Here is a 27,507-nt window from a genome sequence, read left to right as displayed (position 1 = left end):
TGTGCCATTAGAAAGAATGATTTTTTAGGGGAACAGTGACTTTTAATGCAGGCTCGCCAGTGTAAAGCTGCCGGAGATGCGCGGCTCCGGCTGCGAGCTTTTTTAGTTGCTGAATAGCGCGATGGCGTACGATTTCGGATCGCGAATACGAATGCGCGAGCGATAATCCGATTCTGCTTGATGAATGAGGGGCAATGTATCAAAAAAAATTTCACATTATTGATTTTAACCCATCATTATTCAATAGAAGCTTGGGCACCATTTCTCTATAATAGAAGCTTGGGCTCTATTTCTAAAACATGGGAATCAGACATTCCCCGAAACATTCCCTCATGGGAATGTTCTTGGTCCGTCTTTCAATAGCAGTAATTGATCCTCACCAGGGAATGTGTAAGGGAATGTCAGATTCCCTGTTTTATAAATAGAGCCCCTTGTGTCACAATGCAATAAAGAATACACTTAGGTACAGCAAATATATCAAAAAAGAAATCGCAGTTCGGAATACAAGAATTAGTCCCATAAAGCTTAAAAATTACACATAAACAGCAACTGTATCAATAGGTGACTATAATAATCCCAATAAAATACAAAAAAACTCCAATAATGTCCCAAAGAAAGGCTTAGATATGTATTGGAACACAGAATATTCTGTTTCACATATGACAATCACGAAACAACCACAAAATATGGAGTACAATGAATAATGAAACTTGGAGTGAATTGATATGTAATCACCATTTAAGGATATTTCTATACGGTATAACCTTAAACTTGTACTTTATTACTTCTTTTACAATAATGGCCCGGCTGGGTGACTGACAACCCCTCTGACCATTTTGCAGAAATACCATACCTCCCATTTTTGCTGGACAGTTCTGCAGATCTACAGGCAAAAAAAAATTGGAATTAAAAATAGAAAAATCTGCTTAATATTATTGACAGACATCATGGGTCTGATTTATTAAAGCTGCCCAAGACTAAAGAAGATAGATAAATTATAGGAGAACCTAGGATGGATGTTTTAATAAAAAATAATTTGCCATTATTTAGAAAATGTTTTCAGTCCTGGACCAGATCTATGTTGGGTTTGTTGGATTACCCAGGTTTTCCCATCATAGTCTATATTCTCCATTCTTGAGGAACTTTAATAAATCAGGCTCCACATGTGCTAATATTTTAATATTGTACTTCCTTTAATTAAACTTCAAGGCATTTTACCAAACCAATTGTGCATAGAAAGAATGTACAATTATAAGCACAACATCAGCTACAACCACACATATTATATTTTCCACAATTTATCAAATTATCGGAAATAATGCTGTCAATTGCAACAAGGGAAAATGAAAATATGGTGTTACCGTTAATATTATCATGGGAGACTTTGACAATTGTAAAACAATTTACATTATGTGACCAGAGTCAAATTCCCCTAAGTCCAATTACCTTTGCAATATATAAAATCCCTGTCAGCTACACACACTCTCAATATATGTGGCACTACCACCATGAATGTGATTGTGTACGTGTTATCTACTTGTAATGAGGCTTTGTCCATTAGCTGTTATATCTGAGAAATTAGCAGAAAAAAACATTTCATTTTGGGTGTCTCTTTTTTTTTTTAACAATGAAGAAATTAAGATTTTCTTTGAGATTGACAAAGAACACAAATTTACAATAGTGATGTTATTTCCTTATATTTTGGTATCCAATTAGATATTTTGGTAGGTTTTTATTTATTTTTTGGTTTGTTTTGCTTGTATAACTTCATCAGCTTGTAGTTCGTTTTTTTATACTTTTGCTGTTTTTTATCCTTCTGTTGGGGTATTTTTAGGAAAAATTATCTAAAAATAAGGTAGACTTTGAAATACTTGAATATGCAAAACTGAATGGGGTGGGTCCATTAGAAGTGGCATCTGCTCTAGAAGAGGTGGTTCCACTGGTGGGTTAATAATTGTCTTGAAAAAGTAGAAGGAACCAATTCTTGTGCTTTGTAGGTGGTTTCTTTAGAGAAGGTGACTCCTTTAAAAGAAGTGGTTCAACTTGAAGAGGTTGTTCATCTAGAAGAGGTGGCTTCTTTAAAAGAAGTGACTCTTCTAGAAGAGGTGGTTTCACTGACCGGTTAACAATTGTCTAGAAAAAGTAGAAGGAACTATATTTTGTGTTTTTTAAGATCCTTTGTATATTAGCACCAATAAAATCTTCTTTTCTGAACATTAATGAACCTAGGGAGTTAGACCTATAGCAGGTTTACGGAATACCATAAAACAATTTCTTTTATCTCTGACACCAACAGAATAAAAGATTTTGCCATACTGTGTAACATTGATGGAATGAAGAAAGTCTTGTCTTGTGATCACCTATAATATCATCAGGTCTTTACAATTCGAACATTTTGGACCTGAAGAAGGTCTTCTCCAATTCATAGAGATCCTTGGTGACAACTGTCATTCTGGACATCTTCTGGGCATTCAACTCTTGAAAACCCTGAAAATGTCCACATCACTAAACGGGACTGTTGAAGGATAAAGTATCTGAATTTTCCTAGTAGATGAAAATGTTTTCTCACTCAATCTAAAATAAAATGGTCTTCTTCTGTGTAAATTATTAACAGGAAACAGAGGGTGTAGCATACATATATTTAGAAAAGGCCTCCATGACCTACAGAATAAAGATGTTTTTCAGAACCAGTTGTATTCCAGGGTTGTGCAGTACTATTAGTCTGTTGTTCTGTAAAGCATGGGTGTTTTATATATTTTTTATGGATGTCCTGGATTGTCTGGAGTCTGTGCATGGCTGTCACCTTCCCACTGTTCCTATCAGTGGGTACATTAGACAGCCAGGAGACTTGGTGATTGGAGGTACCTTTCCTATTCATGTGGACAGAAGCTATACTGAGAACACTTTTACCAGCAAGCCTGAGGACCTCCAATGCAAGCTGTAAGTCTAAATAATTATTTACATATAGCAGATATATGTGCTTTCTGCAACTCAACCCTACTGAATCTTTTAGGATAAATTGGAAGGCTGCTTGTAAGCATAATTATTCTTACCTAACATCAGTATCTGACTTCACAAATGTTATTTTGGCTAAATTGGCACAGATATTTACGAGCCAAGTCAAAAATCTTGATAATCCTTACCAGGAGGTTGCTATAGCCCACTGCAGATGGAAGCAGGGACTAGCAATACCAACAACCTATATGGATGTGATGGTCAGATGTCAACAAACTTTGCTTATTTGATGTACATTGAAGCAATGTAAGAAAATGCTACACAGTTTTTTTAACATATCATGCCTACCTTTAGTGTTAAAAAAATGTTTTTTAGTATTTAAGTACACCTCATTCAGGGACGAGTTCATATTTTTGGGCCCATTCTGTTCACAATATACAATAGTTACATAGTTAGGAAGAAAAAACAACATACATCAATAAAGTTCAACTATTAGGGAAATAAACATACTAGAAACCTGCATATTCCAGATAAAACCATATTTATATATATTTGATCCAGAGGAAGGTAAAAAAAAAATAATTTGTTTTGAAAGCCTCCGATTGCCCCTACATTGTGTACCATATTCACATGTTTATAAATGGTGCATTGAAATAATGTTGTAAGATAATTGAAGCAAGCTGGAAAACTTTTGTTGCTGTTTATGCCTTATATTAAATATGTAACATGTGTGTTTTTTTATATCTAAAGCCTTGAACTTGATAATTACCAGAGCATGCAAGCTATGATATTTGCTATTGAGGAGATTAACAAAAACCCATACCTCCTTCCTAATATCACCTTGGGCTACCAGATCTTTGACACTTGCACTGTGCTCAGGCGGGCAGCAGAAGGAACCTTGTGGATGATATCTGGTGGAAAAGAAAGTGTTCCCAATTATCGTTGTGGACAAACAGGCACTTTTGCTGGAATTGTTGGCGACTCGGGGTCTACACGCTCCATTCTCATGGCCCAAGTCCTAGGACTTTATAGATATCCACAGGTATGAAATACTACTTTTCCTATATATTGCTGTATTGCAATATATAATTGCTGTATTGTTTAAATAAAAGTGCAACCATACGGAGTCATACAGAACTACCAACTGCCAGCAAATTATGAGACATAATAAAATGCGTTAGAAAAATTAAAAAAAAAAAATTCCTTTTTAGATTACAAAAGGGTTTAAACCACCCTCAGTCTTCCCCTGATAAACAACTGACCACCAATAGAAATAATATAAATGGAACTTTTAGGGCACTCAAAATTGATCTCTTTAAAATACAAATTTTATTAACAAACTAAAAAAGCAAAACCAAATAACAAAAATAATATTTCATAAAATCAATTGCTGTACAATAATTAATTGCCTCGACCATTCCCAATGCGTTTTACAGGTTCAATATCCCTTTCGTCAGAGGGATGTTCGAGACATATTTCCACACAATACAATATTATGACTTTATAACTAGGGACTGGAAAGCACTCACGCATATTCCCCCACATAGGAACACAACATACCGGGAATAGTGAGGAGAGCGAGCAGGTGAGGAGAGTTTTTATCCAAAAAATATCCTTATTTCCAGGTCACCAAAATATCCTCTAAGGCTGTAAACATTACCTTGTCACAACTTCTCCTTCTTGTTTCAACTTCCAAAAGAATTAGTCAGTTGTTCTCCTCACTCTTTTGAACCTACAGCATTGACAAACAAGCCATGCCATTAGTGTTATGGTGGCTTTTTTAACTGACCATCAATGAAAGGTCGGCTTACTTGTAACTCCTACTAACCATTAATCTGAGTGGACCCTTCTTCCAACAGCAATGTGATAAGTACATTCCTAATGGTTTACAATTCTTTTCTGGCCTTTATTATTATTTGTCTCACTTTATTGTTATTAAAAGTGGTGCACAAATTCCTTATACTTATATCCACAACGTAATGCTCATGGTATTAAGGGTCCTTGAGGCCTGCAAATTATGTAAAAGCTTCTCCCTTGTAAGGAGGTTGACAAAAACTGTATTAGACTATTGCATTCCATTATAATGCTAAATGATAAAGTTCTTGTGACCCTCCATCCTATGATTAGAAACCATTGTTTGATATTAGGATATTTAAAGACAAATCAAACATTCTAAGACAAATAAAATTGAAAAGTAATAAAAAGTACTTATATAAAACTTTGTGGTAGGTTTGCCTACACAATGGCATCAGCATTGGACCTTGCAGCAACCCGGCTAATCTGAGGAACCTAAACACCATGACAATGCTCTCCTGCAAAGTCTTGGGGTGTCTTCTCATGATATTTGTGACCCAAAGCTTTCCCAGGATATCAGGGTGAGAGACAGTGATCAATTTTGCCTAGGTTAGCCCATTGGGATTCTGATGAGAATCTGAATGAGTTAGTGGGCATTTCATAATCAGGTGGTAGCATCAGGGCATCCCAGGAAATGAGATCCTCTATCACAAATACCCCCAAAAGAAACATAAAAACCAAACTACAATGGAACAAAGTTTTCTGTTTTTGCAATATATAAAAATGTTTATGGGTAATAGAGTTATTTCCTTTTTTTATTCACAGATAAGTTACTTCTCAACTAACCCAACTCTCAGCAATAGAAAAACATTTCCTTCTTTCTTCCGTACCATACCTAGTGATGCATTTCAGTCCCGAGGCCTTGCTGGTCTAATCCTGTATTTTGGCTGGTCATGGGTTGGCTTTCTTGCAAGTGATAATGATTATGGCCAACTAACTCTTCAGGTGATAAAGCAGGAATTAATCAACGCTGGTATTTGTGTAGCTTTTATTGAAACAATTGTGACAGGCCAGGCCGACAGGAACACTCCACATATTGTCAAAGTTATACAGAAATCAACAGCCAAAGTTGTGGTGGTGTTGTCCTCCAACTCAGACTTCTTACCAGTTGTAGAAGAGTTAGCAAACCAGATTGTGACTGATAGAATCTGGATAGCAACTGAATCATGGTCAACTTCTGCTCTTCTTTCTCATGAAAAGTTCTGGCCAGTTTTGATGGGAACTGTTGGGTTTGCTGTCCATGGAGGGCAGATGCCAGGATTCGTGGAGTACCTTAACAACTTGCACCCTTCAAAAACTCCTCATGATATGTTTATATTAGAGTTTTGGGAGCAAATATTTTCATGCAGATGGACCAACTTTCAAAATGTAGGTGGTGAGAAAAGTAATAAGACATATTACTGCACTGGAGAAGAAAACCTGAGAAACTTTATGATGGAAGTTGATCTTGGCATAGCTTTTAATGTCTACACTTCCGTTTACGCCTTTGCATGGGCTTTACACAATCTATATGACTGCCAGCCAGGAAAAGGCCCCTTTCATAATGAATGTGCAAACATTAGATCTTTTGACCCTTGGCAAGTAAGTCACTTCTATTTTTAAGATGTCATCTGATTATGTTGTATTATTTTGGGATTTTTTTATTTTAAATCTACATCTTCCTAATGTTATCTTTTAGCTTCTCCATTATATAAAAACAACAAGGTTTAAGACCACAGACGGAACACAAATATTTTTTGATGACAATGGGGATCCTCCAGCTGTTTATGATATTGTGAACTGGCAGATAAGCTCCACCGGATCCTTGGAGCAGGTTATAGTAGGAAGCTATGACTCCAGCTCCGCGGAAGGGAAAACTATGAATGTGGACCGCTCTGCTATACTATGGGTTAATAACAATACAAAGGTACGAAGGAACCAGATGAAAGTATGATCTCAAGTTAGGCAGAAGTATCCGTTTTAGGAAGTCACATCTTACCTGGTATTCAGACTTCATTATTAGTCTCAGCTGTCCACTGGATGTTATATATCTGAGCTAGCTGATGCCCTGGGGTTGCTCTATTTGCTGCCTGTTTGTTTTAAAAAACCCAATATGGACACCCTGTTAGGCAGGAATTGACCTTAAGCATGGACAGGAACCACTTAGCTTTACAGGTAGAAGGCCATCGATCCCCCTGTGATCCTTGAATCAGTCCTGTGCCATCTCATCCTTCTTCTTTGTCCCGGCTCGGGCTGGACACTGGGGGCAGTAATTTCTTATTTCTTATTATTATTCCTTGTTTTTTTGCTGATGTCACTTGTTCTCCCACTGTGAAGGCAGGAGAGCAGGTGATCTGCTTCAGGAAAATGTGAAAAAAAAAGTCCATCTTACTGCATATACGTGGGATCAGCACTTTTTTTACAGTAGAAGAAATATGTGACATACATATTGCAGGCCTTCCAATTTTCTCACCCTAGGGTTACTCTTTTATTAAAAGTAGTAATTGTGGTTATAGGTCCGCTTTATTATAGTCAGTGGTTCAGAGAAGCAAATTTGTTTGTATTTTTTTAATGCTCTGATTTCGATATACAAAGCCTTCTGCCACTGAAACTGTGTTTGCCATGTTGAATAAACGTGCAGGTGAAACGTACTTGAATTGTACCAGAGTGTCCCTGTTTCGGTATGGTGTACCACTGTCATTACCAGACGAGCATGTTTTACTTGGGCTTGCCTCAACTGACAGCACAAGGTTAGGAAAGAGCAATGTCCATAAATGCCTCCTTGTGCTGTAGCTATACATTGCCCTTCACTGGAAGCACCCAAACTAACAAAGAACCTGAACAATTTGGAGGGTTATAAAATGAGGCTAAGGTAGGATCTCCAGGATAGGTGAAATGAGATTGTGTAACCCGCAGGAACCATTTAAGCCTATTCCATCATCAAACCATTCCCCCATCAAACAACTCCCCCCCCCCCCCCCCTAAACATTACTAAAATTCTGCATTTCTCATGACTTATGGATTGTGGGCCCAGATGCTTTTTTTATTACCCTTTTACCACCTACTTGGATGGCCACACACATTGAACACTAGCCATCAAACTTTTTATTGTCTATTATTCTTTTCTCACAAAAGTGACCAACTAACCTGAACATTACTAAGACCTTTCTCTACACATTCTCTTTACTATTTAGGTTCCACAATCAAAGTGTAGCTCTAGCTGTCTTCCAGGATTAATGAAGGTGATCATTCCAGGAAAGCCCATTTGCTGTTTCCAGTGTGTACCTTGTCCTCAGGGACATATCTCCAATGAAACAGGTGCTTTCTAAGACTATGTTTAACTACGTGTTTTCTACACACCATTAAAGCTGTACTATATTGACCCTATTGTTTTTATCTAGATGCTGTCAACTGCTACCCTTGCCCTTGGGATATGTGGCCCAATCTCCAACAAGATGCATGCATGCCAAGAACCATTGAGTTCCTCTCCTATGGTGAAGCAATTGGAATTAACTTAGCTACCATTGCAATATTCTCTTCTGTTGTCCCACTTGGAATTTTAGGAGTTTTCATCCAATACAGAAGTACACCAATAGTACGAGCCAACAACTGGTCTCTCAGCTGTCTTCTACTCTTATCTTTATGCCTTTGCTTCCTTTGCTCCTTGGCATTTATTGGAAAACCCCAATTAGAAACATGCCTTCTGCGGCAAGTAACATTTGGTTTGGTCTTTTCTTTATGTATCTCTTGTGTTCTAGCTAAAACTATTACAGTCGTCATCGCCTTCAAAGCCACCAAACCTGGAACCCGATTAAAAAAGTTTACTGGTGTTGGAGTGTCCTACTCACTTATTTCCCTTTGTCTACTAATACAAGTAACTATTTGTGTGACTTGGCTTTCCTACTCTCCTCCGTTCCCAGAGATTGACTCTTACACTCAGTCAACAGTGATTATTCTGAGTTGTAATGAAGGTTCTCCCATTGCATTCTGGTCCATGTTAGGATACCTTGGGTTCCTAGCTACAGTCAGTTTTATTGTTGCCTTCTTGGCCAGAAGATTACCTGACAGTTTTAATGAGGCCAAGTTCATCACTTTCAGCATGTTGGCTTTTCTAAGTGTCTGGATATCCTACATCCCAGCTTCTCTCAGCTCACGAGGGAAATACATTGTGGCTACAGAGATCTTTGCCATCTTATCCTCCAGCTGGGCCCTGGTGGTTTGTATTTTCCTGCCAAAATGTTTCATCATATTGTTTCGGCCAGAGATGAACTCCAAACAAAATCTCATAAGAAGAAACCATGCTTGACATCTAAAACATAACAATTTATTTTATATGAGACTGCATTAATGTGATCAAAGGACAAATTCCTTTTGGTGAAAGAACGTATAAGGCCAGGAGTACTTTCTGCTAACCAGAGGGGCAATTATTGTATTCTAGGGGGATATGGGAAATCATGATGACAAAAATCTTTGTAAAAAGCTAAAATAATTAAGATTTAATGATGAAGCCAACATGTTCCAGTGATTTGTGTGTTCTTTTTCAGGGGAATATGCAATGCTATTGTTATAACATAGCATCTAGGAGCTAGAAATTATTTTGGCTTTATCATTCTGGTTTGTAGCTTTATATTGGCAAAATTGTACAAGATAGTTATCATCATAATAAAAATGTTACCTAAACAGGGATGAAAGCAATACTGTATATCTTCTGTGTTTCTCTTACACCAATTCCCCCTCTCCCTTTTTTTTGCTCTCATTCATTACCATCCTTCATTTATCTCTTTATGTTTGTCCTTCATTCTCTCTTTTTCCCCTTTTGTCCCTTCTACGATCTCTTGTGTCTGCTTTCTCTATTTATCTATGGTCCATATGTGACCACCCCAATGTTTTCTTATCCTATTAACCAAAGGATAAATCCAAAGAACATCCCATGGGGAAAAACAGAGTTGGGAAACTAATTTGTAGACAACAGGCAATGCATTTAGTTTTTTACATAAAGCAAAATATGGTCACTTGCAATTTGTGAAATAAAATGAAACAAATACATTTTTATGCATATCAAAACTTTTTTGTCGTGAGTTCAATGCTAACTTTATTATTGTTTAGTAAAAAACAATATTCATATGACTATAACTCATGGTGTACTTTTAAGTTTCTTATAAAATAAACAATAATTTTAAAATAACTTTTTTTCATGTATTCATTATATGAGCACATTACAAATATTCTTACCTATATGGCTTACCTACTTCCTTGAGGAAGACTTTAGCCAAAGTGGAAACAGCAGGAAGACCAAGAAGGGGAATAAAATTAGCCATTTTAGCTAATGGTTTATCTACCAGAACCCATATTGTGGTGAAGTTCATGGTAGTAATTACCAATGAAGTACAGCACGGTGACCGTGGGAGCTGAACGCAGATGAACTCTCAATGGAGAAATTCTATTGGGAGTTCATCTGCAGTTCCACTGCGATCCCGGGGCACTAGAGGTTTATTAACCTCTAGTGCCCGGGGATCGCAAACAGGAGGATTCCCCTACAGCCCTCGGAATCCTCTAGGGCTGCAAGGGAATCCTCCTGTTTGCAATTCCCGGGCACTAGAGGGTAATTACCTCTAGTGCCCCGAGATCGCAGTGGATTCTCAGGGTTGCAATCATTCTTGCATCCCTAGGAATCCTTTGTTTGCAATCCCCGGGCAGTAGAAGTTAATTAACCTCTAGTGCTCAGGGATCGCAGTGAAACAGCAGATAAACTCTCAATGGAGTTTCCTCATTGAGAGTTCATCTGCAGTCACAGCTGATTGAAAGCACTCCATGCCTCCTATCATCTGTAACCCCAAGTTCCCACGCTCCCCGGGCTGTACTTATCAATGATAAGTACAGCCCGGTGACCATGAGAACTGAACTCAGATGAGCCCTTTATAGAGAATTTTTATCGAGAGTTCATCTGGAGTTCGCCTTTTTTTTTAAACATATTTTTAAACATGAATTCGCAAGGTCGAATTCCGTGTTTTTCAGGGAGGGTCTGCCCGAATTTGAACTGCCATTTTTGGGTCAAATATAGGGACAATCCGAATTGGAACACCAACACTACTTGGGAACCACCAACAAGGAAATGGCCTCAATGTGCAGAGCCCCAAGTTTCATGGAGAGTGGCACGGTGCCATGCTGGATGTAGTCAGGTAGAGCAGTACCATTAACCATGAAGACCACCAAGTGCTTTGATAGGGGCACCACAAGGATGTTGTAATCAGAGATCATTTGTTGGTTGATGAAGTTTCCATCAGTGCCAGAGTCCAAAGGGGGTTGGGTCCAGAAATGGTGTCTGTCAGATGAGATCTAGACAGGAAAAAGGTATTGTCAGGAATTGAACCTGGGGCTTCTGCAGTGGATCATTGTACTGAGCCACCTGAAGTGCTGGACAGCTCTGTAACTGATGACTGAGTCAAACCTTGCCTGAACTTGTTCTTTGATGAACTCTGAACTCTTGTGCTCCTCCCAGCTACTTCCTTTTAAATGGTTGTGTGGAACTTGTGGGGAAACTTTATGGATATAGAGTTTGCTAAGAACAATGATATAGGGAAGATAAATAAAAATGCACCTATCAACATAGACACCGTTGATGGCTCACCTTTATCTTCTGGTCCAATCACCCATGAAACGGTCCCTCTCGAACTAAAGATTGAGTCTGATCACTGTGAGACTATCAGTTTCCAACTTATTGCATCACCCAAGTTTCCAGTTATTTTGGGGATCCCATGGTTTTCAACTCATACCCCCCTATCAATTGGGGGACAAGGTCAATATCATTCTCTTCTGATTTTTTCAAGGAACACTATAAGCGAAGCACAAATTAAGGGAATGCCTACTCAACAGAATGACACCTTGTCTCCACAAAATAATGAGTTTCAAGATGTTTGCGATAAGAAGAATGCTGACCAATTGCCTCCACATCACCCCTATGATTGTCCCATTGAACTGCTACCAGGTGCAAAGATACCATTTGGTCACATTTTTTTCCCTATCCGACCTTGAAGTTAGGATGTCTCAAAGAATTCCTGCATGAGAATCTAAAAAAGGCTTCATCAGACACTCTACTTGTTCTGCAGGGCCAGCACTGTTCTTTATAGGAAAGAAGGATGGTACTTTACATCCTTGCGTAGACTATAGCGAACTAAATGCCATCACTGTAAAGAAGCGCTGTCCACTTCCTTTGATTTCTGAACTATTAGAACATCTCCGCTCCGCTCTGATATGGTCCAGAAGAGAATTCTTTGGCACCTGAAGAAAATGTTCATGCTCCAAAGCAATTCCATCAGAGATTCCCTCACAAACCAGGCCCCATCCTGAAAAGGGGGGGTATTGTCAGGAATTAAACCTAGGGCTTCTGTGGTGGCTGGTAGTGGACCATTGCACTGAGCCACCTGAAGTGCTGGGCAGCACTGTACCTGATGACTGAGTTAAACCTTGGCTGATCCTGTTCTTTGATGAGCCCTGAACTCCTGTGCTTCTTCCAGCTACTTCTTTGTAAATGGTTATGTGGAACTTCCTCTGTGACAAATTATTGTGCTCCTGCCAATATCTCGCTTTTGTACTGTTAATCCTGTTTGCTGACTACCTGTGTACTGATCTTTAGCTGCTGTTTTACTGACTTCTCTTCTGATTAGGCTTCTTGGATTAAATCGCTACTGTGTGAACCAAACCAGGCCTGCCTTCACTGTGAGCTAGCTTGCTTGCTGTTCCAGCTACTGGACTCCAGGCATGAATCTAGACCATGACAGTTATTTAAGATGGTGGAGAGGTAATAGATTTGCCCAGGGAGCCTTCTCCCTATTTCCCTAGGCACTAGCATTTGGGGCCTTCAATGAACAATTGAGCTTGTAATGGCCCTCCCCAGCACAGTACAAACAGAGGTTCTGGTGCCTGCGGTGAGCCCACTTTTCAGGGGTAAGTCAAGCATGGTCCACTTGCATAGGCTCAACTGTAGGAAGAGGGGTTTTTTTTGAAAGTTGGAGCCAATTTAATTGGGACGCCTGACTTTCTGGGCTTCCGGAGCCCACTCACCAGGTCATCAAGAGTAGGGGAAAGATCCCGGCCAGAAAGCTCATCTTAATAATGGTCTGCGCGCCCCTGCCAGAAGACTGCCACCAGAGCATCCTTGTTCCGTTTTAATTCGGACGCCAAGGTTCGGAACTTCACCGCATATTATCCTACCGAGAAGGAGGCTTGACGTAGGCCCAAGATTTCTGAGGCTGCAGAAGAGGCCCGGGCAGGTTCATCAAAGACCTTGCAGAAGCCACTGAAGTCTTCAAGGATAGGATCCCCCGACAACAAGGAAATGAAGAAAGTCACCTTCGTTCATTCTGTGAGAAAGTTCCAGGGCTGCAATTCGAACTGAATTAGGCATTGGTTAACAAATCTACGACAGAGCTTGGGGTCACCGGAGTAGCAGGGGGGAGTAGGAATCCAAAGCGCAGAGTAAGGCAGCATAGTGACTGGAAGTGTAACCGGTACTGGGGCTGGAGTTGCAGTCGCAGAGGTAGGAGACTGGTTATTGGCAGATTGGAGCTCGTTCAGATGTTCATCACACCTCCGGAGGAAGTCCACAACTTTAATCTGAAGAGACTCCTGTTTTTGAATCTGCTCACGGAGGTCCTGCATGAAATCAGGCAGCAGAATGTCAGTGGGGTCCTTGACCTGAACAACCTGTCACAGTTCTGCAAGGCAGGATAGTGGACCCTCTGTGTGAACCGCTCATTTGGTAGAGATGTGCACAGGGCGCAGAGTCTAAGCAGCTGCCCGGTCTTAACGAGAGCCGCTAGAGGTGAGGGTGTTGCGCTGTGGGCAAATGCCAGGTTGCGGCCCCCTACATGCAGAGCAGGTGACTGCTGACAGGCAGGAACAAGGTGTGGTACCAGAACGTGGGACAAACGGTAGTCAGACAAGCCAGAGGTCAGGGCAGGCAGCCATCAGGAGTAGTCAAGGTCAAGCCTAGGTCGACGAACACAAATAATCAGGAACAACAGGATGAAACAACAGGGACCTGGAAGCAGAGCCAAAGGAATTCTTTGGTCAGGCAACTTTCTGTATCCAGTCACTTTCTTTTAAGGGATGGTCATGTGATGTATTAAAGCCATGTGACCCGCTGCATCTTATACTACCACCAGAGGGGGTCCTGGAGAGGAGAGGTCGGTGGTGTGCAGGCCCTCTTAGGGCCTCCACCATCCCGGCCCCCCCTGGGTTTGTGGGGAAATTTGCTATAACTGGCAAGTTGCCCAATGCCGGATCTCAGGTATGTGCAAAAGAGGACAATCTCACACATGTGAAAGTAAAGGTAAGTAAGTATAATGTAAAGGAAAGGTAAGATTCGCTTTAAACGCCAGTTTTAGACAAAATGGACCTGGGAAAAAAATTAAAGTAGTACATATTCTGCAGTAAATAGATACTTTGTGGCAGAGGTGACTAAAAGAGAGGACCAAATAAAATAGTAAAGTTTAAGGGTTGCAGTTAAATGGAACAAGAGGATGACAGTCATACTTCAATTGACCTCTGACCCTCTGCTTAAAAAATACAAACTGAATGAAGTTATTAGAATGTAAAGTTTTATTACTTTTAGCCTTTATATTAAATAAACAAAATATTCAGTAGACATTTACCTTTCATTAAAGTTTTATATGCTTTTATATTTTATTTTTATCTATGTCTTGACCTCCCTCAGCATCCCAATCATTGTCATCTTTCCTTTCCTCCCAGAGGTCCAGGCTAAAGATGAATTAAATTAATTGGTGCTAAGTGATTCCAATGTCCCTCTTGAATTAAGCAGATATGTATTGGGATCATTTAATGTGCAATTAACATGATATGTCTCCCTGGACAGCTCTCTATATATAAAGAGCCAACACGTTACACCAATTTACAGAGAGGGACAGAGAGCTGGGGGACTTTGTGATACTCTCTGTCTGAAAAGCTGTTCATTTGAGGATCTCTCCTTCATCTATCTCTGTTTCTACCACTATTTTTAATTCTACCTTTCTCCATCTGTATGTGTTCTTCTCTATTTTCATATCATCTTCACACAACTTTTCATTTCTTACTACATTTTCCATTCATTCTCCTCCCCCCTTCCTATCTTATTCTTTTTCTTTGTTTGTATTCTTTCTTCTTTGTTTAATCCCTTTGTACCTTCCATATACTTCTTTTAGATTTTCATTCTCTCTCTAGCTTTTTCACATCCCCCCCACACACAACAAACATACATTCACTCTTAGTCTATCAATTTTTTTTCTTACTTCTTTCCTTTTTCTCTCGTTCTTCCTGCCTCTCTCTGCCTGCTCTTTTTCCCTTAGCCTCCATTTTATTTATTTGTCTTTAATTCACTTTTTTCCCTTTTCTATCTTTTCTTGCCTTTGTCTCTTTCTCTACGAGACAAAACTCTTCTCTGCCTTGTATCTTTCTCTTTCTCTGCATTCCCATTCTTTCTCGCCTTCTACCCCCTCTCTTTGTCACTTACCCCATATCTGTCTCACCCTGCTGCTCCTTTTCCATTTGTTCCTAAATTTATCTCTCTACCTTGTCTTCTTTCTTTTCCCTTTTTTTATTTCTCCCCCTTTTATCATTTTCTCTTTGTCTTTCTCTGTATCTCTCTTTTCCTGCCTTATTGTCTTTTCTCTTTTACCCCCCACTTCCATCTTTCCCTCCTCTGTCTCCTTCCATTTTTCTCTATTTCAGTCTCTTTCTTATTCTCTCTTCCTTTCCCATCACTTTTTTTTTCTTTCTACTGTTTCCTTATTTTGTCATACTCCAGCCTCTACTTAAATTGTAAATCCTATTCTATTTCTAAAGTAATGTTGGCCCATGTTGTCCAAGGGCCCCTGGTGTTGTTTTGCCAATATTTGTCTTGTGACAGACTTTCCTGTGCTTTGCTCTTGGCCTGGCTCCTGTTTCCTTGTGCTGGGGGGAATAAGACCTGTGAGATTCTAAGAAGTGATATCACAGGTCTTTACAGAACCGGAGACATCATTGTCGGTGGTATCTTCCCTGTCCATGTGTATAGGACATACCATGAACTGAAATACAGAAACCCACCACCTCCTGTGACCTGCAACACGTAAGTAAATCTTCACATTACACCTATAACACCTAGGAATCAATCATATCATATATTTTGAACATTCCTGGGACTTCAAAATGACTGTTGTCCATAGCAATATGGCCAAAGTACTGAGCCAAAAGCTGAGCCAAGCTTCACATTCACAATACACAAGCGTTTCTGACATCCATTTTCATGTGTTTCACTTTTCTGATATCTACTCTCTATGTGCTACATACTTATGACCCATACACTCTGTGTTTTACATACTCTAAAGTTCTACAATCCTGTGGATTTTTTACTCCTGACCCCTGCACTTCAAAGACCATATTGCACATTACATACTTCTGGCAAAACCATTAAATATCTCAACAATTTCTGGTTTCTAAGCAGTCTCCAGTGTTTTTGGCATTGATTGCTTCCCCAACACCCCATCAGAAAGTTAAGTATGTGGATTGAACTAAATCCAAATAACAAAGTAGCATACTTTCTTACAAAGTTTAACCATCACTGCTGGTGTGATGCAAAGTTTCCAAGATAAGAAGAGAAACTTGTCTAACATTTAAATTAATGTGAACACCAGCCAATTAAAAGGATGGTCTGTATTACATGTGTATAATTAGGAATCTAGCCAGCAAAGGCCAAAATATGATGGTTGGACAAGTGAGGTCAGAGTATTCTCAAAATTGCCAGTCTTATGGTTCTTCCTGGTATGCAGTGGTTAATTCCCACCAAAAGTGTTCCAGGGAGGGACAACCAAAAAACCATTCATAGGATCATTGGTTCCCAATGCTCAAAAATACATGTGAGGTTGTAAGAAAAAGGGGGAGGTTAAATTGTCTGGTTGAATCACAGCCACTGTAGCATATATTTAAAAATAAAAATAATGCTACCTATGAGAAAAAGGTGTCCAAACCAGCAATGCATCACAGTTTTTTTGTGAATTGCTCTGAAAAGCAACATACCAATCAAAGTGCCCATGCTGGCCCCTTGCCAAAAAAATTGCAATGGGCATGTGACCTGCAGAACTTTACCATGGAGAAGTAGAATAAGGTGGCCTGGTTTTTCATGCTTTCTTTTAGATCAAGGGTGCCCACACTTTTTTGGCTTGCAAGCTACTTTTAAAATGACCAAGTCAAAATGATCTACCAACAATAAAACTTGGAATTAAACTCTACCACGTACAGGAGTTAATAATATGAAAGGCAGGGCTCTGTGATCTACTTGCGTTGCCTTTGCGATCTACCAGTAGATGGCGATCCACCTGTTGGGCACCCCCATTCTAGATCATATGGGTAATGTCTTGGTGCCAACAGGAGGCCCTGATTCCTTACTGGTATTTACCTTCTATTTACTATAAATATATATATATATATATATTGCATATGCAAATATGTATGCATTTGGCACAGGTAAGCTTTTCAATTGTTCAACATATCAAGCTACCAATGTCTAATCAGCTTTTAATATTGAAAATGTGACTGGTCACCATGACTTACTCCCAACCCATCTGTTTTTTTCCAGATTTGTTCCCCTCACCTTCCAGTGGCTTCAGGCTCTTCTCCTGGCAGTGGAAGAAATCAACAATTCACCTTCCTTCCTCCCCAACCTAACCCTGGGAGTACATTTGTCTGACTCTTGTGCTTCTCCAGGAAGAGCACTTGAGGGAGTTATGGGCATCCTTTCAGGGGGAGATTACCGACCTCTACCAAACTACCGCTGCCATAACAAGTCTATTTCACTCGGGGGAGTGATAGGCGACTCCAGCTCTGCTAGTTCATTGGCCATGGCCAGGGTGCTGGGATTACACTTGTACCCCCAGGTATGTGTAGGTATAAGGATTACTTAGAGTGACTTTGAATGTATTGGAAAAAAATTGTTGCAGTTATGTTGTAAACTTGAAGGGTCTTCAGCCCAACTACTTCCTAGAACTATCAACAAGAATGCATGCTTGGGTATTGGAACCCTTACTAGGCCTATGGTTCTTTGGGGTCAGTGACTCAGAATGACAGCACCCAACTATGCACATTATGTCAATGACCTATATTCTTTTAGAAACTTGTGCTTAGTAAATGCTGCAATAGCTGATCACCCTCACTGAAAAATTTCCCAACATCCTGCTCTTATGTTGACACTCCAACTTGAGCATCGTCTGAATCACTAGCAAAACATAGATCCAGGATGGCTGACTTGCTAGTTACTCAAAAAACATAGAAGCAAGACAACCACCAGGGCAAACAATGATCTGGTATTTTCAGAAAGGGTCAAACTTCATTCTTCTTTCTACTTTTTGAAGACTTCAAATTGGATTCTATATATATTGATTCATTATATTGAATATCAACATCTTATCTTCCTACTTTTCTGTTTTGCAGATCAGTTATTTCTCCACAAGTTCTCTTCTGAGTGACAGGACACAGTTCCCTTCATTCTTTAGGACTGTTCCTAGTGACACATTTCAGTCTCGTGGACTGGCTCAGTTAGTTTCTTTCTTTGGTTGGGTTTGGGTCGGACTGGTGGCTGAAGACACTGACTATGGGCAGGAAGGCATTCGAGCCACTAGGTCAGAGATCCTCAAATCCGGGGCTTGTGTTGCCTTCACAGAGTACATTCTCACAAGCCGCCAGGACCGAAATGCCCCACGACTTTCAAAAGTGATTGCGGAGTCCAATGCTACTGCTGTGGTCATCTTTTCCAGTGGGTCGAACCTTCTCCCAGTAGTAGAGGAACTTTTAAAACAAAACATTACAGGAAAAACGTGGATAGCTAGTGAGTCATGGTCAACATCAGCCTTGGTTTCCAAGGAAAAGTACTGGAGCGTTCTCCAAGGAACCATTGGGTTTGCACTTCACAGTGGTCAAATTCCAAGATTTAAAGACTTCCTTGATGCCACTAATCCCAAAAGGACCCCAGATGACATTTACCTTAAGGAATTTTGGCAAGAGAACTTTGGATGCAAGTGGGAAACACCAGGGGCAATTCTTTCCAACAGCACCAAAAAATGCACAGGACAAGAACCTCTTGGAAACACTTTTAGCAGTGTTTTGGTGCTGAGGGTCATCTACAGTGTTTACATTGCAGTTTATTCTTTGGCCTGGGCACTTCATGATCTCCTAAATCATAGGTTAAAAGCTTGTCCTGCACTACTGGAAAAATGCCAAGAATCTTTATCTTTTCGTCCTTGGGAGGTATTACATTAGGTTGTAGTTGTAATTTACCAAACAGGTTTGGTCAATGAGCATTACTTTATTTAAAATGTTATTTTATTCAAAATTGTGTTATAAAAATAGACTGGAGAGATACAGGGACTAAAGTAATAAAGCTCTCCAAGACTGGAAAATATAGATCATGGGAGAACATGGATTATCCAGCAAACCTGGCATAGATCTAGTCCAGAACTGAAAACATTTGTCAACTAATAGCAAATTAATTTAAAAAAAATCCATTCTGGGTTTGTTGGATAACCCAGGTTGTCCTATGATAGTCTATCTTCTCCAGTCTTGGGGAGTTTCAATCAATCAGCCACATAGAGTTTGCTCTGAATAATGTTGTTGGCCTCATTATAATAATGTTTCAGTGATGGAAATGCTAGTCATCTGCTCAGAGTTCCATGAGGCACCAAGCACTTCTAACCACTTGTAGGTGGCTGAAATAAACACCAAAAACTAAAAATATACCTAATGAGCCATCATTATCAAGGCTTTTATATTCCTACTGGCATCCCATTTGCCAAAAAAAAACACAAAAAACATTTACCAAAACTTTATACATATGAGATATTTAAATTTCCATCTAGTTGGCCTCATGTCTTCATGGATAGGTCTTTTCTTCCTGAATATAGAAGTCCCAAGACATAAAGAGTTTTAATGTACAATACACAAACGATTCCAATAAACCTGGCATATCATAAGCTCAAAAATCATTAATCACCAGAAGCGGCACACCACTAGACATTGAAAAGTCAGGTCAGGTCAGGTGTGGTAGGTCAGCCAGGAATGTTTCCTTTACCAGTCTGTTAATAATAAGAATCTGAAGAGATTCACAATGTCTGGACCTGCAGACTAGAAAACACCTTTGGCCACAGTAAGTGACACGTGGTGACAATTTGGGTCATCTCATCAGACACAGTGATCTTGTTAAATATAGTTAGTCAGGTTAAAAAAAACATCCTGGTGGTTGTTTTCAACTATAATACTTTTGCTTCACCTTGCCTGCTCAGCATTTAGTACCAAATATTGTTTTAGATGACACTATAAGTAAACTTGGCTTATTGTACTTAGAATGTTGTGCATTGGATGTATGCATCAATCTATGGCTAATTTACATATCTAGTGTTGAGCCTAATGAACAATGACTTAAAAATAAACTTGAATTAGCATGATAGAGCACATTATCAAACGTTGCATTTAAATGCACCATGTTCCATTCGTGATCAGCACACACCAACATAGCATGGTGGTGTGAACTTGGACAACTGAAATTTAAGTTATTTGCTCAATGGAGCCCAATGCTAGTAATGTGAATAGGCTTTTATTGTCAAAATATAGGGCAAGGTGATATTTCACATGTGTATGCAAACATCCAAGGCTTACTTTTGTTGTATTTTCATTTCTATGTTACAGGTGAAATTCACTGATGGCCATTATCACTGGGGAAAAGTGGCATAGGGATCACCCGATTAACTATAACAGTTATTATAAGACCCCAGAGCCAAGTTGTTGGCCCAAAGAGACCTACTCAATTTTATGCTCACCCAAGTCCACTTCTTCACATCCTTCACTTGGTCAAGTGACATGTTGACCATGACTTGATCATGTGGCATGGTGAAACATGCCCAGTGTAGGGCACCACAAATAATGTCTGCTATGAAAGACATCTTGTAAATCTGTAGATTGGGAGTTACAGGAGGTCTTGGAGACAGAAGAATATGCCCTGGAGACATATATTGGATGGATTAGACCTCAATACTTATAGGGACTGGTTGATAAAGAGTAGGACATATGTGCTCACGGGAGGACATTACTAAAGAGCAGGACATGTGTGCTGGTGGATTGCCATGGAGAAGAACGGCTCTACATATGCCCTACAATGGTTCTAACTATTCCTAATAAAACTAGAAAATGAAAATTTTTGGTTATAGATAGACCAAGCCCCTCACAATTCTGAAGAATTAGGATGACTAGAAAAAACAAAAGCCAATAAGTTAGCAATCTCAGTGTTCTCCAGTGACTTTATGGAGGCCATTATATGAACATTTTTCTCTTTTCTTCTTATCAGGTTCTGCACGCTATGAAGTCAGTTCACTTTAAAACAAATGATAACAGAACGGTTTATTTTGACGTGAATGGGAATCTTCCGGCCATGTATGACATTGTGAACTGGCAAAAAAGTGCACAGGGAAACATACACCAGATAAAAGTGGGAAGCTATAATGGCAATGCCGAGGAAGGAAATAAATTCACATTGAACACCAGTGCCATCCAGTGGACTAGGGGGCAAACACAGGTAAAGACTGGAGAAATCAGAATTTAAAATATGCAGCCTGAAGCACACCTGTACCCAGAGTATGGATACATCCCCCTACTGGCAGGTAATGCAGGATCATCTGGGGCATGGAATCTGAGCGGCACCTGGTCTTCACCAGAGCACCCTGCAAAGAGTGATGAACCTGTAACACCAGGGATTATAATGATCTTTGCTGCCAGGTGCTGCCAGATCGTAGCCCTGGGATCACCCCACCAGGTAGGGCCAAAAATGCAGGCTTCTGTGTAGAGACAGTCAGAGATTCAGACGTAGACACTGAACACACTACAGGCAAGCATTGTCGATATTCAGACAGAATGTCTGGGTAGGTACTAGGCAAGGCATCATGAGCATCCAGTTGAGAGCTCCCACCATGCCCATTAGGAAACAGCTAGAAGAACACACAGTAGTGCAGAAGAGGTCATCGTAAGACCCAGACAGATGAGCTGTGGGGAGCTGCCATTGGATCTTCAGGTGATGAGACACAATTCACCTTTAATGATGCCATAACATCCCAGCAAGAGCTCTACAGTAGAGATTTAGTTGGTTTCTAACAGCTTGGAATACACGCATTAGGGGTTTCCATTAAAAGACTTGCCATGATTCTGCTCTCCGTAAATAAAGGAAGATCATCTTTCATTTCAGTGACCCTGATAAAATATTTGAAGATTAACTTTTCCACAATGCCTACAGCTACAGAGTTTAATGAGAGCATTTACTGGTTGCTTGAAAAATATATGTATTTAGATGTGCATGGGCACAGGTTTTGTTTAGGGCAGGTTTCAAGAGACTGTGGTGCTTACCACCATTGGAAACAGTGAGAAAATCCTAAGTAACCCCTCACCCCAACAATCACAAAAGGTTAAAGGGTTTTCTACTGTTGTAGCCCAGTTGCCTCAAGTGTCAGTGTGTTGTATTTTCTGAGATGATTTTTTACTGACCAATACTATAATGAGTGGTTATCTGAGTTACCGTAGCCTTGTCGGCTCAAACTAGTCTGGCTATTCTCTTCCGACTCTTCTCATACACAAGGAGTTTGTTTCCACCCACAAATATATATCTAAAATATATATATATATATATATATATATATATACACACACACACACATGCACCTCTCACCTTGTTAATTTATTTTTTGTCCTTGCCCAGGTTCCGGCCTCTGTTTGTAGCCACAGCTGTCCTCCTGGCTTCAGGAAAGCTACCATACCAGGAATGCCAGTGTGTTGCTTCCAGTGTGTGCCCTGTCCTCAGACTGACATCTCCAATCAGACGGGTAATCAGATTATTATTTTAGATTCCTTCTACTGATGGTAGAAGAATCCATTATTACAAGTTCAAATCAATAAAATTACTCAGAATTCATTTTGACAAATTGTGATTTATGGTGACATCCAAAGGATTACAGTTCCTTTTGGAACAGGCAGTGAATGGAAATCTTCAGGGGTACACTTGTCTAAAAGGGCATTTCCCTTTATTTTGGAGATATTGGGCCTGATTTATTAAAGCTCTCCAAGGCTGGAGAGGATACAATTTCATCAGTGAAGCTGAGTGATCCAGCAAACCTAGAATGGATCTGGTCCAGGATTGCAAGCAAACAGCAAATTACTCCATCCTTTCCAGGTTTGCTGGATCACGCAGCTTTACTGATGAAAGTGTTTCCTCTTCAACCTTGAAGAGCTTTAAAAAATCAGGCCCATTTTGTCACTTTCTGATGTGAGAAAGTGAAATCTACTAGACAATTGACAAAAGTTCCCATGATCCTCATCTTTTCTAGGGGTTCCTTGGGCTGTGACTGATTGAACCCTTATCTGATGGGCCTGTATAGTTATGGGGCCAACACCACTGGTATGAACCCAATAACTTTTATTGCTGCTAGTAACAATGGTCTTCAGATGGTGAAAAGTGGTCTTTCTTTCTGATCACTAATGTATGGTGCATTTTTCCCAAAATAATTGGTATTATTGTGGTTTTCGGTTTTCAAAGATACCAAATGGGTTCCTCTGAGGTAAAAGGCTTGAAAAGGCTGCTCTATTTTTTGCATAATTTTCAAAAATGCTGAACATGAACAATTCAGTCATGTTGGATTGATATTTTGACTAAAGGCAAAGGCAGAACTGAATTCCTTCACAATGACTTCATGGAGCACATTTGTTAATGTTCCCAAAAACCTTTAGAATCCTAGAAAAGCATCTCTATAAAATGTTTGGATGTATAGTTGTAATATGATAATTATATTTTTTTGTGTTAGATTCCATTGACTGCGTTAGATGCCTTTGGAATCAGTGGCCAAATGTCCAACAAACTGAGTGTCTTCTAAAAGCTATTGAGTTCCTATCCTTTGAAGAACCCTTGGGAGCCACGCTGGTTGTCACAAGTATTACCTCTTCTACCATTCCAGTTGCTATCTTGGGACTGTTCATCCGCTACAAGACTACCCCCATTGTCAGAGCCAACAACTACATTCTAAGTTGTCTTCTCCTCCTGTCATTGTCTCTCTGCTTTCTCTGTTCTTTAGCACTCATTGGCTATCCAGAACCTGAAAAATGTCTTCTAAGACAAGTGGCTTTTGGCATGGTCTTCTCATTATGTGTCTCCTGTGTTTTAGCAAAAACCATCACGGTCGTGATAGCCTTCAAAGCTACCAAACCTGATAGCAGTTTAAGAAAATGGACTGGTGCAAAGTTGGGCTATCGTATTATCAGTTGTTGTGTTTTTATACAACTATGTGTATGTATTTCATGGTTGTTCATTGCTCCACCATTCCCACAATATGATATTAGCCAAGCAGAAGTTTTGATTGCCAACTGTAATGAAGGATCTCCAACAGCCTTCTGGTTGATGCTTGGATACTTGGCTCTCCTGGCCTCCATCAGTTTTGTCCTTGCCTTCCTGGCTCGAAGACTCCCTGATAGCTTCAACGAGGCCAAATTCATAACCTTCAGCATGCTGGCCTTTCTGAGTGTCTGGGTGTCTTTTATTCCAGCATACCTTAGCACTCGTGGAAAATACTCAACTGCCATGGAAATTTTTGCCATCTTGTCTTCCACTTGGGCTCTGGTTATTTGTATTTTTGTGCCCAAGTGTTACATTATTCTGTTCAGGCCAGAGCTAAACACCAAAGAAAATCTGATAGGAAAGGGCAAAAAGTAGTATTTCAAATAAACAAAACCTGTGCCCAGATTATGGACATTAAACTATGTACTTATACTTTACAGGCAATTAAGGAGCTCCGAAACAAAATATCATTATCTCCTCTAGCTGCTTCTAATGTTATTCTTTCTCAAAGATCCTCAAAGATCACAGCAAAGACCCTGAGTCAGGTTTATGTTGGTTTCTATAATCTTAGATCCTGCTGAAGATGAATTTCTGTGCAACGTTTATGAAAACAGAGGTGAATGAGATCTTATATTAAAGTGCTTCTAATGCTTGTTGGGAATATATAAATGCTTTAATGTGTGATTTGGTCACAGGTTCACTTTAATGTATTGAAATATGTAAAAATAAATTGTAATAAAAAAGTTAAATAATATTCTGATTTTCAGAGTGTTTAATGAGGTGCTTTCAAGAAAAGAGAGTATAATAAAGTTGAATCCAATATACAAATGTCATCTTTTAATATTTAAAACAAATTGTGGTAGTCTTACCAACAACAAAAACTGAGTATGAATGGCTAACCACCAATCTTTCAAGGTAATTAAAATTGCACTGGGAAATTAAAGGGTAAAATTTCAATTTTAAGGAGTATAGAACATTCTGTTTGAACTATTCTACAGGCAAACATTTCCTATTGCTACTGCCAACAAAATGAGAATGGTTTAAGGGTGACAACAATATGTGCACTCTGTTGGGTTTTCTACAGAGTTGTCCCCTTTAGTCACTACTGTCACTGCTGGGTTATTGGACTTCATGTGGCCACAACTTCCTCCTCTCTCACTGGAAAAAGACGCTACCCAGTGTGCCCACCCTCACATAGGCTAGTTACATGCCATCAGGCCCCTTCTCCCTTATGATTATCAATAGCTTTAGCTGCAGCAGTGGACCGTCACATAAGCATTTCGGGGGCTATAGAGCTGGATATGACTTTTCTACCATGTCATGGAGTTGCTGCTTCAGGACCACAGTCACAGCTAAGGAGAATGAAGGAAATGGTCATGTCACCATTCCAAAATGTAAAAACTGATAACCATACTAAATAGTCAATGAGAAGCAGACTTTCACATTTTATGCAAATATATGCAAATATTACCAACTTGAATTAACTTTCTGCAACTCATTGACCCTCTCTAGCTGCTACCATGGGTTCATTGTGAATCATGGATTGTAAGCCCTTTTGGACAGGGTCTCCTCATCCTCCTGTGTCATTGTTTGTATTTTGTCATTTTCAACCCCTATTTAATTTACGGCGCTGCGTAATATGTTGGTGCTATCCAAATGAAGTTTTCATCCAAATCTTCTGAGATTTAGAGAGTCACGCCTGGGGTCGCTAAAATATTAAAAAGAAAACACTTACCTTGCTCCGTTTTTGTCCCCCGGCATCCTGCTGGTCCCTGCAGGTCCTCGGGACACGTCTTCTTTCTTCGATCTTCAGCCAGCGATTGCATAGACGTTCTATATATTATACATGCTACTGTACAGGTTTATTACATGTTTCACTATTTTTGTATTTTTTTTTGTTACAGATTTTTGTGTTTTTTTATTTAAATTTTATAATAAATGTATTAAATATTGGACATATTTTGGTAAATTATGCCTAAGATTTATAGACCTAAAATGTAAAATAAATTTCCATGCAAAAAAAAGTAACGCTTTTTGCATGGAAATACGGACAGAATTAGAACACCAGGGGGGTTAAAAGTGTCCTGCTGCTGGATCATGTTACAAAGCTACACCCCCTGCAATGTCCTAATTTAATTTATTAGATCCCCAGCAATAGTAATTTAATTTTTGCAGCAGTGTCCCAGCTGGTACCCTTTTGCCTCTAGTACATTTGGGCCTAACTATGCTAACCTACTGCTGGCACATTTTACACTGCTGTATCCTGCAGTGTCCTAAGTCTTGTAGTATATCTCCAGCATGTGCCTTTTGCTGCTAGTATAATAAGGCTAAGCTTTGCTATTTAATTGAGTCCTACTGCTGGCACATGTTACACTTCTATTACATGTTACACTTCTATTATAATCTGCAGTGTTTTAATTACTTACGTAGAGACCTAGCAGTATCTTCATTCTCGTACTAGAGCTCCAGCTGGTACCCTTTACCTCTGGAACATTTGGGCCAAGCTTTGCTAACTTAAAGTGTCCTACTGCTAGCACATTTTACACTGCTGTATCCTCTGCAATGTCTTACTTCCTGTAGTAGACCCCAGTGTATACCCTTTGCCTCTAGTACATTTGGGCCTAGCCTTGCAATTAAAAATGGTCCTACTGTTGATAGATTTTTCACTGCTATGTTATCCGTGGCATCACAAGTCTTATAGTAAATCCCTTTCTGTACTCTGGCAGTGTACTTCTGATTGCTATCTCTTTGGCCAATCATCCTGTCATTTGTTTTTGTATTATGTTTGCCTGGGGGCTCTATTAAATGGCCATTTATTACAAGGATTCCTCCAACCCATAGATTTATTCTGAGGCTTTCAATTTAAAGGTGTCCCACTGCTGACACATTTATCACTTCTGTATCCTCTACATTGTCTTAATTAATTTAAAATAACACCAGCAGTATCCTAATTCCTAAAGTAGAGCCCTAGCCTGTGTCTCTAGTAAATTTGGGCCTAGCTTTGAAAAGTTTCTGGCTGTTTTAAAAGTGTCCTGCTGCTGGCATGTGTTGCACTACTGTACCCCCTGCAGTGTCGTCATTTCTTTTAGTAGTAGTTTACTAATTATTCTAGTAAAACCCCAGAAGTGTCTTAATTCTTGCAGCAGTTTGTACAGTTGAGCCCCAGTTGGTACACTTTGACTGTAGTACATTTGGGCCTAGCTTTTCTAATCAAAAGTGTCCTACTACTGGCACATTTTACACTGCTGTATGCTCTGCAATGTATTAATGCCTTTATTATTACTTCATTATTCTAATTCATGTAGGGTATACCCTTTGCTTTTGGTACATTT

General features: G+C 39.6%; 2 protein-coding genes across 2 annotated transcripts; both read left to right on the top strand.

Moving 5' to 3' along the window:
• Positions 1–3,739: 3,739 nt before the first annotated feature.
• Positions 3,740–9,094, top strand: LOC140322278 (extracellular calcium-sensing receptor-like). Its single transcript, XM_072398860.1, has 5 exons — positions 3,740–3,997; positions 5,575–6,390; positions 6,488–6,715; positions 7,983–8,106; positions 8,190–9,094. The coding sequence occupies exons 1-5, from the start codon at positions 3,740–3,742 to the stop codon at positions 9,092–9,094; spliced, it is 2,331 nt and encodes a 776-aa protein (XP_072254961.1).
• A 4,969-nt stretch (positions 9,095–14,063) lies between these two features.
• Positions 14,064–24,550, top strand: LOC140322277 (extracellular calcium-sensing receptor-like). Its single transcript, XM_072398859.1, has 7 exons — positions 14,064–14,077; positions 15,692–15,892; positions 17,399–17,696; positions 18,250–19,062; positions 21,152–21,379; positions 22,550–22,673; positions 23,649–24,550. Exons 1-7 carry the CDS (start codon positions 14,064–14,066, stop codon positions 24,548–24,550), a joined length of 2,580 nt encoding a protein of 859 aa, XP_072254960.1.
• Positions 24,551–27,507: the final 2,957 nt, after the last annotated feature.

Source organism: Pyxicephalus adspersus, chromosome 2 (genome assembly GCF_032062135.1).
Source record: "Pyxicephalus adspersus chromosome 2, UCB_Pads_2.0, whole genome shotgun sequence".
NCBI classification, from domain to species: Eukaryota; Metazoa; Chordata; class Amphibia; order Anura; family Pyxicephalidae; genus Pyxicephalus; species Pyxicephalus adspersus.
Note: the sequence above shows the minus strand (reverse complement) of the source record. Positions and strands in the feature narration are given on the sequence as shown.

Bases quoted from the DNA above. Each gene is read 5' to 3' on its own strand.
- LOC140322278 (XM_072398860.1), top strand. From the start codon at position 3,740: ATGATATTTGCTATTGAGGAGATTAACAAAAACCCATACCTCCTTCCT. The intron at 6,716-7,982 runs GTACGAAGGAAC...TTTACTATTTAG, and splicing joins GGGTTAATAACAATACAAAG to GTTCCACAATCAAAGTGTAG. The intron at 8,107-8,189 runs GTGCTTTCTAAG...GTTTTTATCTAG, and splicing joins ACATATCTCCAATGAAACAG to ATGCTGTCAACTGCTACCCT.
- LOC140322277 (XM_072398859.1), top strand. The intron at 19,063-21,151 runs GTATTACATTAG...TCTTCTTATCAG, and splicing joins TATCTTTTCGTCCTTGGGAG to GTTCTGCACGCTATGAAGTC. The intron at 21,380-22,549 runs GTAAAGACTGGA...GTCCTTGCCCAG, and splicing joins GGACTAGGGGGCAAACACAG to GTTCCGGCCTCTGTTTGTAG.